We start from the raw sequence: 15,105 nt of genomic DNA on the forward strand, positions 1-15,105 counted from the left end.
AAGCCCTGGAAACATCAAAGTTCTCACCCAATGGATCTGATTATCAGTGATATTAGGAAAGGAACTCAAACAAGGTCTCAACTAAGGAACTTCTGTGCTTTTCATGCGTTCCTCTCCATAATCAAGCCAAGGAACCACACTGAATCTTTGAAAGATACTGATTGGATCACTGCCAAGCAAAATGAGTTAAACGAGTTCCAAAGGAACAAGGTATGGCATCTGGAATCCAAACCAAAGAATCAAAAGGTCATAGGATCGATGTGGGTGTTCAGGAACAAGCTTGATAAACATACAACGATCATCAGGAACAAGGCAAGGTTAGTAGTCAAAGGCTACAATCAACAGGAAGGTATTGATTTCGAAGAAACGTTTGTACCTGTTGTTAGATTAGAAGCTATTCGAATTCTAATTGCTTTTGCAGCCTTTATGGGACTTAAGTTGTACCATATGGACGTCAATGCTTTCTTAAATGATTTTCTTGAAAAAGACGTCTATATGGAACAACCCCCGGTTTTCGAGAATCCCGAATTTCCGAATCACATCTATAAGCCTGACAAAGCTCTCTATGGGTTAAAGCAGGCTCCGAGATCGTGGTACGAGAAATTATCCAAGTTTCTTTTACAAAATGATTTTAAACGAGGAAGAACTAATAAAATTCTATTTTTAAAATCAAAAGGATCTGACTCACTAGTTGTACAAATTTACGTTGATAATATATTGTTTGGTACAACTAATGAAAATTTTTGCAAGGAACTTGCAAAGTAAATAAGCAGAGAGAAGTTAAGCAGAGAGAAGCACGGGAGAATGAGATTGGACCTCGGGATGATCAAGCTAAGATAAGTAAGCAGGAAAGTTCCTCACAAGGTATTACTTTTATAGATTTATGCATAACTATTATATACCATTATAAATACATGTGCGTAAAGCATAACTGAAGTTTACCATTGTTAAGGAACAACCAAAAATTTAGAATTAAAATGTATATTTAATTAGTCAGTAATATGAGATACGTGATTTAATTAGTTTCTCTAAAATAAGAGGATCATGGATATATTCTTTTTGTTACAATTTTTTTCCATCTTTTATTTTTCCACAAATTGCTTTTTATTTATTTTTATATATCCATACTTTTTATTTATTCAATTAAATTTTATTTTTTTCCAAAATTAAAAGCTAATGGATCACACCTATGGATCTCTCATACCCATAGCCTCCACAAATTCACATCTCACAAATTCAACACCACAAACCCTAGAAAAAGAAAAACCCCAAATCTAAAACCCTAGCCACCATCACCGGCGGCCGGACTCAAGCAGCCACGACCACCGGCGGCAGCGGCTCGACCCCAAGCGTCGCAGCACCGACGGCCGCGAATCCCCACTCTTTTGCCCTTAATCCCAGCCACGACCCACCACCTCTTCTCTCCACAACAACCAGCGACGGTGGCTCCAAATCACTGCCCTCCCAGCCGTCCGAATCCGCCGTCGTCGCCGAAACCCACACCACCACTTCCGACAAACAACCTCCCAAAATCCTCCACCCAAACCCGTTCGCGACCACCCTTACACCAACCGCCCAGATCGCGACCCATCACCACACAACATCCGACCCGCTCGCGCCCTCGCCCAGCCCAGAACCGTCCTCCCTTCCTTCCGCCTCCCCTTCTGTTCGGTTGACCAAGGATGCCGAGGTTATTGCAAAAACCGAAAAAAAAAGAAAAAAGAAAAAGAATTACGGATTGTTCTAAGGGGGAAATTACCTCATTCCGTGTTCCTTCGGTTGATGATGCAAATTTGGTAACGAGGTTTGCAATTAATATTGAGGATAATGGGTTATGAATTATATTCAAGGGATGACGTTGTTGTTATAAAAAAAAAAAAAAAAAAAGTGAAAGGGTTAACAACGTGGTTCCTAAGGTGAACAGTTCTCTGTTGTTTGTTGATATATATTATGATAATGAGAATGATGATGAGAAAGTGGAAGAATGAAAAGACGCAATAGAAGTTGAGAAAGGATATGGATCTATATGCAGTTGAAAAAGGAACAACCTAAACTTGCTTTATACCCAAGCCATCTTTCCTGATCCTATCCATTTGTGTTACATTACGCTTTTGATTTTTTTAGAACTTTTTATTTTATTTTTTATATTCTTTTTGGTATGTAACCCTCTGTTGGGAAACATACGATTTTTATTCTTTTATTTCTGTGGAACTCCTAAAGATCGTATCTCTAAAAACTTGGCTTGTTATTTATTATGTTTTATATTCGAATCTAGTACGTTGGAACTTTACTTTGAGGCTAACTTAGTTTGTCAACCGTTGATCGGAGGACGCTATAATCGGTATATATTAGTACTGTATTTTTCTACTTTTTGTTAATGCCAACAGGGGGAAATGAATGCAAACTTAAATTAAATTGATCTCTTGAGTCCGTCTCACTACTCTCTTCTCGATGTAAGTTTATAAAATTTTATTCCTCGTTTTTAATTTTATTTTCGTTTATTAAAATTAATTTCAATTTTCCTTAATTTCATTTAGGAAGTTTAGATTAATTTTATAAAAATAATTTATTTAATTTATTGCTTTATATTTATGCTAATTGATTATTGCTGCATTTAGTGAAAGTTTGCTTTTGTTGTCATCACCAAAAAGGGGGAATATTGTTGACCCTAAAGTTTTGATGATGACAAAGCAAACTCCTGACAATTGGTTAAGTTATGTTGCATAATAGGTTCCGAGATCCTTAGAGGGATAATGCTAAGTTAAGGAGATCCTGAGTTGGATAAACTAAGCAACGTGGAATATAAGCAAGTAATTGATCCATGTCAGACACTACATTGAAGAAATAATCATTAAGCTAGGCGAGATCCTTAGGCGAGTTCCTAAGGCGAGATCCTCATATATTATGTGGATCCTCGGCGTTCCAGAGAAGGAACAAATTGGGAAGTCTTCGAGTGAAGCTTCTAAAGGTGCAACATGAAGACTACAACATATGAGTTTATGTTTTAGGATTTATGTAAGTATTTAATAAAGTTTATAAGTAATTTGGTATGAAAGGGACATAGTATTTTGGTACGTTTTAAATGAAATATGTTAACTGTAATTATAAAAGAGTTTTAACTTGGAAAATCTTTTTAATAAATAAAATGTATTTAATTAATAAATGAAACATAGGATTCTGATTTATTCTCCTTGTTTCTCAAGTAAAAGTTTTTCCACGTTCCTTAAAACTCTCCCCACGTATTTCTGTTCAACGTACATTTAGTGTTTTGATTTGGTCTCCCTTGTTTCTCTCTAACTATGCCCATGTTACTGAGCAGTAACTGTTAGTGGGTGGTTGAGGAGAACATGGGTACCCAACCCTAAGTAAAACTCTCCTATAAAAGGAGAAGAGTTTTAGCTTTTCAAAACACAACTGATCTTTGCAAAATATATTTTAAAAGCTTAAACGTTTTAAAAGAGAATCAGTTTTCAAAAGAGTGTCCCTTGAGTTCCTTATTACTTTGAGCTTTATTACGTACTAGAGTTTTATATCAAATTGTATTTTGGGTTTAAGGGTTGAGTGGTCCTTAATTGACTTAGAGTTAAGTCAAAGAGAAACAGAGCGACTTAGAGTTAAGTCAAAGAGAAAAGGAGCGACTTAGAGCTAAGTCAGAGAGAGAAAGAGGAGCACAGTAATCAAAGGGGATTGATGTGGGGAACTCGTGTTCGATAGGAACTCGAGTTAGAGAGTGTATTTGTAATAGAGTTATTGCATTAATACAAAAGAGTAGTGAGGTTTTTCTTGATTAGGGGCAAGAAGGTTCCTCCATTTTATATCTTTCTTCGCTCATTATTCTCAGTTTCTTTATTGTTTAAATTCCGCAAGAAACTTACCCAAGTTCCCAAGAAACAATTCACCCCCCTCTTGTCAAGTGTTCCTACTGAACTATCAGTTTGTATATGTAGTAGCCAGTAGGTGAATAGGGTGGTGGGTAGCCGAGACAAATATCAGGTAACGGGCTATAATTTCCTCGTATATTAGACATGAAAAAGAAATACTTTGGCCAAAAATGAAGAAAACTAGAAAAAAAATTAAATTGGTGTATAATTTGAAGGTACATAACTTTAACAAGATTTCTTCTGAATAGCTATATTGAGTTCCTTAATGAAGTCATCAACATTATTCTCTGAAGATCCTTCTATCATCATTGCATCTTGTAATACTTGCTTGATCCCCTTGATCCTATTACGGAGCTCATACCCCATGGATCCACTCATTAAATCCTTTATTTTTCGCTGTATCTCCGCCTTTGTCACGGGCTTCTCCTCGCAGAGGTTGCACCCGATCTTCCAATCATCCACCATTAGTTTACGGTTGGTAAATTGATCGGTCAACAACGGGAAACACAACAACGGAACGTCACACCATATACTTTCTAGTGCTGAGTTCCAACCACAATGCGTTACAAACCCTCCTATTGCACGATGAGATAACACCTCTTTCTGACAAGTCCATGTCACAACCATTCCACGATCACTAACCTCGTCTCTAAACCCGTCTGGAAGTGGATCCGTATCATCGGAACTCACCATATCGGGCCGTATAACCCAAAGGAAGTTCACCCCACTAAGCTTGATTCCATTAGCTATCTCCTCAAGCTCCTCCTTCCTAAGATGTGCATAGCTTCCAAAAGAAACATACAAAACTGAGCTAGGAGGTTTGGTATCTAACCAAAGGGTGCAATCTGACTCTGTCCATAGGCTAGTAGCTATTGGGCTTTTGGTAAACCCAGGTGAAAATAGAGGCCCAATAGCATAAAATGGTACATGGGCTTGAATGGCTGAAATGGTATGGGCCTCTAGCTCTTGGACTGTATTACCGAGTATAAGATGAGCCCGTTTAGTGTCGTCTAATGATGCTAAGTTGTATTGAGGATGCATAGTTGTCAAGTCTTCTTCTTGAAGGTATGATGTCAAATCTGATCGTTTAAGTGAACTTATTCCTGGTATGTAGTCTATGGTATCCTTGCGCCCACTTGATCCTAATCAATGAAGTGATTAGTTAGATCTGAATCTTCACCATACAACCGATTCTACGGATTTACGGAACAAAGGAAGATAAGTATGCCACCATATATTTACAAAGCTCACTCATACTATGCATAGAAGTAAAAAGAGTGACATCATGGGAATTATAGAATATGCTTTGCTAGGTCAAGCTAAGCTAAATTTATAATGGCTAAAAGTGTACACAAAGTTTTAATTGCATCCGGTGTACATAAATATTGTAATTTGTAAGGCGTATGTAAAATTACCATAAGGTACCTGTAAAGTTTTTTATTTTATATATTTCAGTGATAAATTTTTTCTTTTTAATAAAAAATTATCCCTCAAAATCACTCATAATGTATAAAGAAAATCATGTTCTTTATAAAGTTTATCTATCAAACATTACTTTATAATATAAAAGTTAATCAAAACATGTTAAAAGTCATCAAAAATACAAATTTTTCTATAAGGCGGTTTTACACAAAGGACCGCCTTGTTGTCAGATGAGTTCAGAATGAAGTCAATTAGTTAACCTATTAGTTAAACAATGAAACTAATTAGTTAAGCAATGAAAGTAGTCTTTCCTATGAGGCGGTCTTACACAAAAGTTACGGAAAATATGTAAAAGTTAACCCGATATAAAATAAATTATTGTATACTAGGTGCATGTAAGACCCCTCAGTGTGTTAATTACTTTTAGATTATACTTGTATTTATCTAATTTTGACTTTAGTGATTTTTTTTTCTTCTTTTATAACTTTTCTAGTCACTTAACTTTAAATTTTTTTTTCCGAAACTTTTAACTTCATTTCGGACCATAAACTCTGAAAGAAGTGAAAACTAAATAGGTGAGTAGAGCAAGTTCCTTATTTCATCACAATCACTATATTATTCCTATACGTATACTCAGATTTCCTAACATGAATATAGAATTATAAAAATTGTACTTAATTTTGGAATAAAAATGTAACTTTTGTAAAGAACATGGCCATTCTAAATTAATAATGCGACAACTAAATTCAGATATTTAAAATTACCGGGACCAATATGCCCATGTTCCTGAAGCAAGTGACGACGAAAATAGATATCAAGCACCATAGCTGGCTCACTCCAAAACGACACATGAACCAATCCAAACTTGCTAGCCAACTTGGACGCCCAAACAAAGTAACTATCAGCAACAAAGCAACAAGGGACCAACGGTCGAGATCGTACGATTTTAGCCATAGCCACCTCCAAGTGAGCTGGGAAGGTATGGATATTAGCCCCAACCCACTGGTCATGGTTCAACGACCGGTCGAACTCCAAGGGTAACCCGTCTGAGACGGTCATGTACTCGATGTCGAGGCCCGATGAGTTACGGGCCTCGACAAAAAGATCGCCACCGCCGCCTTTTGAAGCGGTGGCGGTGTTGGAGAGAGTAATTTGTTGGTGGATGTGATCGGTGTTGATGAAGGTGATGGAGAAGCCTTTGGAGGCTAGCTTGATTGCTAGTTGTACGAATGGGATTACATGGCCTTGTAGTGGAAGTGGTACTATTATAGCATGAGGCTTTGAGTTTGAGTTTGAGTTCTTCATTTTTGCTGTAAAAAATATGCAGACTTAGGAGTAAGTAAATGTGATTATGTGAATGATTAGAGGGTGGTGGCCGAATGGGGGATAACTCGATAAGTCCAAATATCTTTTTATAAGACAAATGAAACCGCAGTTTTTTTACACTTTTTTTTTTTTTAACATAGACTTAAATTTACCGAAATGAAAAAAGTTTTATAAACTAAACAAGATATTAAGGTTTTTATAGACCATTATATATACAACGAATAAACTAAATGAATTAGCTTAATATTCAAAAAGTTAGCAGGCGCGCTCTTTTGACGACGGTCCTTGATTGTTGAAATTTTCTTCACAATCCCAGTATATTGTTGTTGTGCCGTGATCACTTGTGGCTGTGATTTTATTGTTGCGGATTGGACAATAGCTTAACGGATTACCACTAGAAGATTTCCTAATTATCCCGTAGAACATGAGAAACAAAGAATACGCGGAGGAAAAATGAAGTTACGGATAATTTGGTTAAACCTTGTGAAAAGAACACAAGTGTTTACCGTCACTGAACGTGACTTGGGTAGCATACTATGCCAATTACAAAATCATTTTGAAGAAAAAAGTAACACTACTAATATTTTGTATTTTTGTAAAAGAAAATTCATGAATCATGAATCATATAAAAATAAAAAAATAAAAATAAATGAATAAAGAAAATGATGAAGGAAATACGACCAAGAAAAGGTGAAAAAAACATGAAGAATTTAGAGCATAAATAAAAGGACAAGTAAAAGGGGAAAAAAATGTTCAATGTCCTCTTAGTAGGATTTGAACCCAAGTATCCAATGAAGGGATAGTAATCAAGCAACCACTAAGCTACAAGTACATTTCATTGTCTACATTGTAAGTTAATTAAAAATATAGCATTAAATATTCAAGTGCAATTAATTGCCTCAATATTTAATTAACAGATTTTTTTTTCAAATAATGAGGGTCCCTTTGAAACCCTCCAGGGACATATAGGGCGACATATAGGTCCGCCCTTGATTGACGCTAACCTAAAAAGAGGATTAACAAAAGCTAATCTCTCAAACCACACAACAACCAAAACACCAGTAACCTCACCCTCCCTAAAATTCACTACTTCTTCCAACGTTGAGCTAAATGAACGCCCACCTCCAATCTATTCTTGCAAAACGAAGGTCGCAGTCTATATTATGGTTTATCAGAGACGACTAACTTTCACGTACATTTGCTTTAAAATAAATAAATAAATATATAGTTTAATAAAAATCATCCGGAGTATGAACTTTGTAATTCAAATTTCATTTATTGCGTACGAGCTGGAAGAACTATAAAAATTACAAAGAGAAGGTTGGGAAATTTGAACTGTTGGAAGTATCCTTCCATAGTTAATCTTGCTTCAAAAGAATAAAATTGTGCTTGTCCCACATTGACAAAAAATAAGAGTTTTACCCACTTTATATATCCCCACTCCACTAGTATGTTTGTTAGAAGATTTGAGAGGAGTCTCTAGGCCATCGCACACGTGCGGGCTGGGCCAAGCTCGGGCGTGTTCGCGGGTGGGGCCCTTTTTGCCGCTGCTGAAAAATAATTGCTCTCCAAATTTTTCCTCTTAAACACAAATTCTCTGGTTCGTTTTTGGGCAACGTTCAATCTCGTTTTCAATCTATCTTTTGGTACTACACCAATGAGATAGATGTCGTGTAACCCTGGAGGTTTTGATTGTCAAGAGGCCGTGTGTACGTAACGGGGCAAATTCAACTTTAGAGCAGTGTTCATACACGCCACGACTTGATTAAAGATAAGTTTCTTCGTTCATTACTAGTCATTATTGGTACATGAACCTGTGATGATATGCCGTTCACAAACCCTCAACATTAATCCAAGAATTCTTTAGGACTTGTTCGATATCATTGTTAGTTTTGAGTTTTTTTGTTTTAACAAAACTTAAAATTGATTTTCGTTTTAGTTTGTAAGGTTTTTAAAACAAATACAAAACCACTTACCTGCTACTGACGCGGAGTTGCAGATTCGGCAGAATTATTACCTTGTTTCCTCTCCCATGTGACAAATACTGTAGTTATAATTAACAAAATCTAATTCATTTTAGCCTTTCTTTTTCTATCTCCTCTTTAACTCCTGTACATTACTTCAATAGTTGTTCGCAAAAAAAAATAAAAATAACATTAGTTATAAATCACGTAATCAAATTATATGGCCTCTTTTATCTGTCACTTTGCTTTAATAATGTAGATATTATAGTATAAACATATTGAAAATTGTGATTTTAGTAATAACTCGATATTGTTTGTAATTTGTATCCGAATTGATCTGACTAAACATGAACCCGACCCGATTACAATCCGGCTAAACCCGTTAACAAACAGAACCGAATTGTCCCGACTTGACTACATACCGACCCGATCTGACCCGACCCCGATATGAACGCGACCCGATATGAACCCGACCCGTCATGAACCCGACTTAACCCATTTATGACCCGACCCAATATATATGAACCCGACCTGATATGAACTTGTACCACATAACCCGAACCCGAACCGAACCGTTAAATTTTCAACCCGACTCGAACCGAACCGATAGCAAAATAAACCGGTTTCAACCCGAACCGATGAACCCAAACCGAAATCGAACCGATAACCTGATTTGACACCCCTACCCATTACATAATGTTAGGACCGAATACGATGGACACATGAACAGGATACATTACTCGATCACCCTCCTAACTCCTAAGTCCTAACATAACTTCTTTCACACAACAAACTTGAAATAAGCAACACCCTTTCCAGAGGGCTCATTAAGATGTTAATTTAACACTTAAGTTCGAGGATGGTTACCCTCGCTTTTTCCCTATACATGTTCTCTTCTAAGATATAAAGCATGTACGGAAGTTTGTAAATTTGCCAAAAAGGACATTTTATAACTCAAATTTTGCGAGAAAGGACCTTATATAATTTTTCTTTTGTGAAATCACACCTTAATGTATTTTTTTTTTCAAGAAATGACGTAAGGGGAGTTTCTGGCATTGACTGAGCTTTTTCCGGCCATTGACTTGCACGTGAGCAGCACGTGTGACTTAAGTTGGCTAAAGATACTGCTTTTCCCGAGTCTTGAATTTTCAAACTTGATTTTATTTCGATTTTTTTTTCAACTTTAGATTTTAAAGCTTAGAATTTTGGAGGAAAATTTGGTGTGATTAGCAAAATAAAGCCACAAGTACTTCTCACGTGCAAGTCAATGACCAGAAAAAATCTGTCAACTACTACTCCAACGAGCCTCACGAGGCCACAATGACTAAACTTCATGCCATGAGAGTTGAGACTACACTGGCCCATTGTGGCTGACCCCTCTAAAATCTCAACCACGTAAAATGCATGCATGGTACAATAATTCCCCTGGTGCCCTTCCAATCAACACGATGCTTAATGAGTAGCTAACCGACCGACGAAAGAAATCCCCGATATTTTCGTGTAATTATTTCTATTTTTATGCAATAATTAAGTTACTAATTATGTAATAATTGAATTCAAGTCCGTGCAGTACACGGTTCTGTAATTAATATTGTGTTAGATAAATATGATAATGGAAGACGAAAGATTAACATCTAAATAATAGACGGAATTTCAATAACCTGAAAAGGAAATTAAAACAAATTTGACACAATCATACATTCCATGAACATTGCACCCACTTTTTCTAATACGGAGTATAATTTACTATTGAATCTATTTTACTTCCCTTAATTTGCACTCACATTTCTCGTCCACAAACATAAATAAATAACTCATTAACATTATTAATAATGACCAAATAATTTAAAATTTTGAAAGAATAGATATTACAATCATGCCTCTAATGAATAATGATTACTTCGTGTATATGGATTTAATTGTAGGTTTATGACACAAGAGTTTAAGATTTAAGATATGTATAGGGCGTGTTCGGTGGTAGCGTTTGAGGTAGTGGGTAGCGTTTTGACCTAGTCAAGACGCTACTTGTAAAATTTGTAAGTGTTTGGTAAAGTAGCGATTTAGGTAGCGGTTAGCGGTTGAGGTAGCGCGCGGTTGGGTAGCTTTTGTCAAACGTTAAAATTAGTAGTGTTTAAGGTAGCGGGTAGCGTTTGACAAATTTATAATAACGTTTTAAATAATATATATTCTTGCTTTTATTTTTATTTTTATAATATCAACCGTTACTTTTATCGAACACTCATATTAGTTACCGCTACTTTGACAGCTAACCGTTACCCGCTACTATTCACCGTTACTCGCTACTTTAACCGTTACCCGCTACTCAACTGCTACCCGCTACCGCTAATTTTGCCGAACAGGGCGTTCGGCTTACTTTGACTTATTTCAGACAAAATAAGTTCAGATAATATAGTTTAGAAAAAATAAATTTTTTTTCTGACATTTTCACACACAAATAAGTTTATTTCAGACAAAATAAGTTATTTCGAGATAAATAAGTTCAGTTATGTTTAGATAAGTTCGAATATGTTCAATTAAATTCAGATAATCTCGAATAATATAAGTTCAGACAAAATAAGTCGATAAACGTACGCGATCTGGTCTTTTACTATATCTTAACGTAGAAAAAATGTATCGTATGACATGTTTAGTCTTTCATTTCCAATATAAGTTTGCACACCTTTTTTTCTAAAATTGTGTGGTGCACGGCGGGGTGACCGTTCAAATTTTAAATCTATTAATTTGCATCATAGTTTCCGCTGCGAATGTAATATGCATATTCAGTAAAAGAGACATATCAATTAAATTTTCAAAAACCTTATTTTAAACCCTATAATAAAAATATGTGTAGATAGTAGTACTCCGTATGAGTAAAGACTACAATGCTTTTTAAAAATATTTATGATATACTTCGTGTTAGGATTAGTCCGCTCTATCTTTCACTCGAAAAAAGATATTAGGATTAGTTTAGAGAATTTTTTTTAGAGGGATTTAATATTTTTTACTTTTATATATTCATACATGTGGTTGTATTAGACAATGAGTAGGAATTTTTTAAATTTTCTTTTTTAATATTTGACAATAGCTAGACATATTAAGATTAGTATAGATAATTCTTATTATAAAAAAAATTTAGATAATTCAGTTAAAGGATTAATAAAATCAAAATTTAATTACATAGTTTAATTAATCATGATTATTCTCATTCATTATTTTTACTCAATCGACGATTGAATTATTTAATTCTAAAATACATTTACTTTTTTTTTTTTTCATTTGTCGAAATAATATCCTTGCTTATGTGACCGCTATCTCAAAAAATATGTCCACTTTAATTATATACCATTTGTAAAATTTTACAGAAAATAATCGTGGAAGTTACACAATTCCATAATACTAACTAATATTTTCATGCAATAATTTAAGTTACCAAAATGAAAAGCGACACTTAATTATGTAGGAACGGGGAAAGTTAGTCACAAACATAATTCTTTAGGACGTACGAAGGGAGCGAGAGAGTATACAAAGTAAAAAAAATAATAAAAAATGATTATAGGGAACTCTATGAGGCATCTATAAAGGGGATATTTATTCGACGCCCACGTTTTCCTAAAAACGCCCATATTTATTATGTGTAAGTACGTATTTACCCTTTATAAGAAATCAACTCCCTCCCCGAATAGGCCAATACCCTCTCATCACCCACTAGGACAATATGGACATTCCAAAGACCAAGCTTAACCCCGACTCCTTTTCGTACACTTTATTATCGTTTACACTTATTTAATCATGATATAATTTATTTTTAATATTCATAATTGCTAAAATTACAATAACGAATATGACTAATGATAAACGAAATATAAAGAATATTATATTTAACAACATTACACAATTATTATATGAAATTATTTACATTAAACAAATAAGTATTTCACTTAAACGAATATCAATAAAATAATTAATGAAAATTAAATTAATAAAAACATTTTACAGTAAAATTATATAAAATAATTAACAAAAATGAAATGAAGCTAAATATATAAAATAACTAACGAAATATATGAATCTATACTCCGTATAAAACATATAGAGAAAAATACATTTCTAAAATAAAAAATAAAAAAGTAAACTTCATCCTTCCTCGCGCAGCCGCGCACATGAAATGCGCGGACCACGCGAAGGTGGCGCACAACCCTTGCGCCACCGTCTTGTGGTCCGCGCATTCTCTATGCGCCACCATATTAAAAAAAAAGTTATTCCTTCCCGTCGACGGCGGTGCCTACAGTGATTGTGGTGGTGGCGGCTATGAGGTATTGAGGTGATGCAACAATGTCTGTCATGTTTATGTCTCCTCGTCAATGTTATTTCCATTAAATGGGACATATTAATTAGTCGCTTTTGACAATGAATTTGGTTGTGTTCAAGAAAAGGTGATTAGAAGGAAAGGATAGAAAATAGAAAACGAAAAGCATAAAACCACTTTAAGTGGTTTGAACTATTCTGTTGCGGTTTTCAGAAAAATAGTCAAAAGTTGTTTTTTAAAACCATTTAGCCAAACACGTTTTGTTTAATTTTGTAAAGAAAAAAAGAAAAACCGCTAAACAATACTAATGCCGAACATCCCCTTCTTGTTTTTATTTTTGTTTTTTATAGCGGAACTGTGGGACTACGGTGTAGGAATATGAACTAACGAGCTGAGGGTGATATATGTTAGACTTGTTAGTTGACCGCCGTTTACTCCCAACTCCTTCCAAACGAGGACTCGTTATAAGCTGTAGATTTTTTTTTTTTTTTTTTAAATTTTATTTGACAAGAAGTTCATTCAACGAAAAGATTACAACCTAGTCTATGAATTTAAACAAAGCAAATTACAACCATTCGTATACTAAAACAAACAAGAACTGTGACTATACTACAAGGCTGGCAAAGGATACACCACACCCCTCTTGAACTTGCAAGGTTAACCACGCGAACCCTTACCTGCGTGTTGTCAACATCCTGACCATGCCACCACCAGACAAACATTGAGAGAGAGCGAGAAAGGTGAGGAACCCGGACCTGGAGAGCTAGGATCATAATTAAGACACCACAAACCCCTGAAGACGGAAGACGATGCGAGCCAGGACCTTCTTCGAAACTTGATTGCAATGCCACACTAGACGAGACCTTGTACTCGCCATCCCAAGACCCTAACGAAGGCCAAACCTCTTGGGATCTTTGACATCGAGTTACATTCCGTAGTAACTCACAACGAGGCATCTCCTGATTAGAAGAATGCCGCACCAACGAGGAGGAACTTGCTTCCCTCAACTGAAGTTGAGGAGCCTCCTTCAGGATTTCATTTAAAGCGACAGCCGGACTAGCCATCCCCAGACACACGACGATCGGACTAATCGTCGACCAAGACAAGGTTGAAGAGCTTCCATTACTCTCCAACCTGACCCACACTACTACATCAATCAAAGTCGTAGAGAAAACACCCACAGCAGACAGGGGCAACTGAGCACTACCTAGGGGATCCTGAAATGGACCACCTTTGAACCCTTCCATCAACATATAACACACCCTCCAGCCACCACAAACAAACGATGGCACCCAGCAACAAAGGAACCAAAAAATCAATTTTGGAACCAGCCTCCCACACTCCCAAACCAAACCCTTAACCCCAAAACCAACAATCTCCGTACTTTCCCTCACCAAGAGTGGCAAACCCACAAAAAACCCCATCACCTTAGTAGACAACCACAACAGGAACAACACAGGGCCAACACACCAACACCAACAACCAGAAAATTGATACCCAATCCAACCCACAACAAGCCAAAGCAAAGAAACAGACCACATACAAATGATAAACATAATAAACATACTAACAAACTATTATATTAACAAAGTAAACAAACTAAATAAACAAACTAAAAGAAGCAAAACAAACCACTAACTCACTAAGCCGTCGAAGGAAAGAGAGAGCCAAAAGAACCCCCTTTTATTGAAACCAGCAGGAAGCAGTTGACCAGAAAAACCCCTAACAGTCGATGATCACCAAACTCAAGGACCGGAGGAGAACGGCGGCGGAGGAAATCGGCCAAAGAACCCAACAAACCACCACACTCGGTGGTAAATTGAGACTCTGAACTCCACGAAGATCCCCCAAAACGACGTTGAGTAACACCCAATCAACACCAAAGCCGATTCAAACTAGCTAAACCCCGACGAAAAACAACTGGCCGCCGACTATGGTAGGTGAAACCGAGCTTGAAAACCTTCAAGAGCACCGATCGGCCACTAAAAGCAAAAATAACCCTAGAAAAACAAGGAAACCAAAGGTATTAACACCGATCTCTCGTCGGCGAGGGTGATTTATCACCGATCGCCGGCGAGAAAGGATGAGAATTTAGGCGGTGGGTTAAGAGAGAAGGCAGAGAAAACTTTTAGAGAGAGAAAGTCAAGCGGCAGTTTTTTTGACTACCTGTAGATTTATTTTACTCACTCTTTCTTTTGCTTATTCC

At 36.1% G+C, this 15,105-nt stretch overlaps 1 protein-coding gene across 1 annotated transcript; it reads right to left on the reverse strand.

The window, feature by feature from the left end:
• Nucleotides 1-3,989: 3,989 nt before the first annotated feature.
• On the reverse strand, nt 3,990-6,789 carry LOC110800491 (UDP-glycosyltransferase 86A1). The gene is made up of 2 exons (XM_022005793.2): nt 6,068-6,789; nt 3,990-5,023 (listed from the first exon to the last, which is right to left on the reverse strand). Exons 1-2 carry the CDS (start codon nt 6,606-6,608, stop codon nt 4,107-4,109), a joined length of 1,458 nt encoding a protein of 485 aa, XP_021861485.1. The 5' UTR covers nt 6,609-6,789; the 3' UTR covers nt 3,990-4,106.
• Between the last annotated feature and the right edge of the window lie 8,316 nt (nt 6,790-15,105).

The sequence above is a fragment of the Spinacia oleracea genome, chromosome 6 (genome assembly GCF_020520425.1).
Source record: "Spinacia oleracea cultivar Varoflay chromosome 6, BTI_SOV_V1, whole genome shotgun sequence".
NCBI lineage: Eukaryota > Viridiplantae > Streptophyta > Magnoliopsida > Caryophyllales > Amaranthaceae > Spinacia > Spinacia oleracea.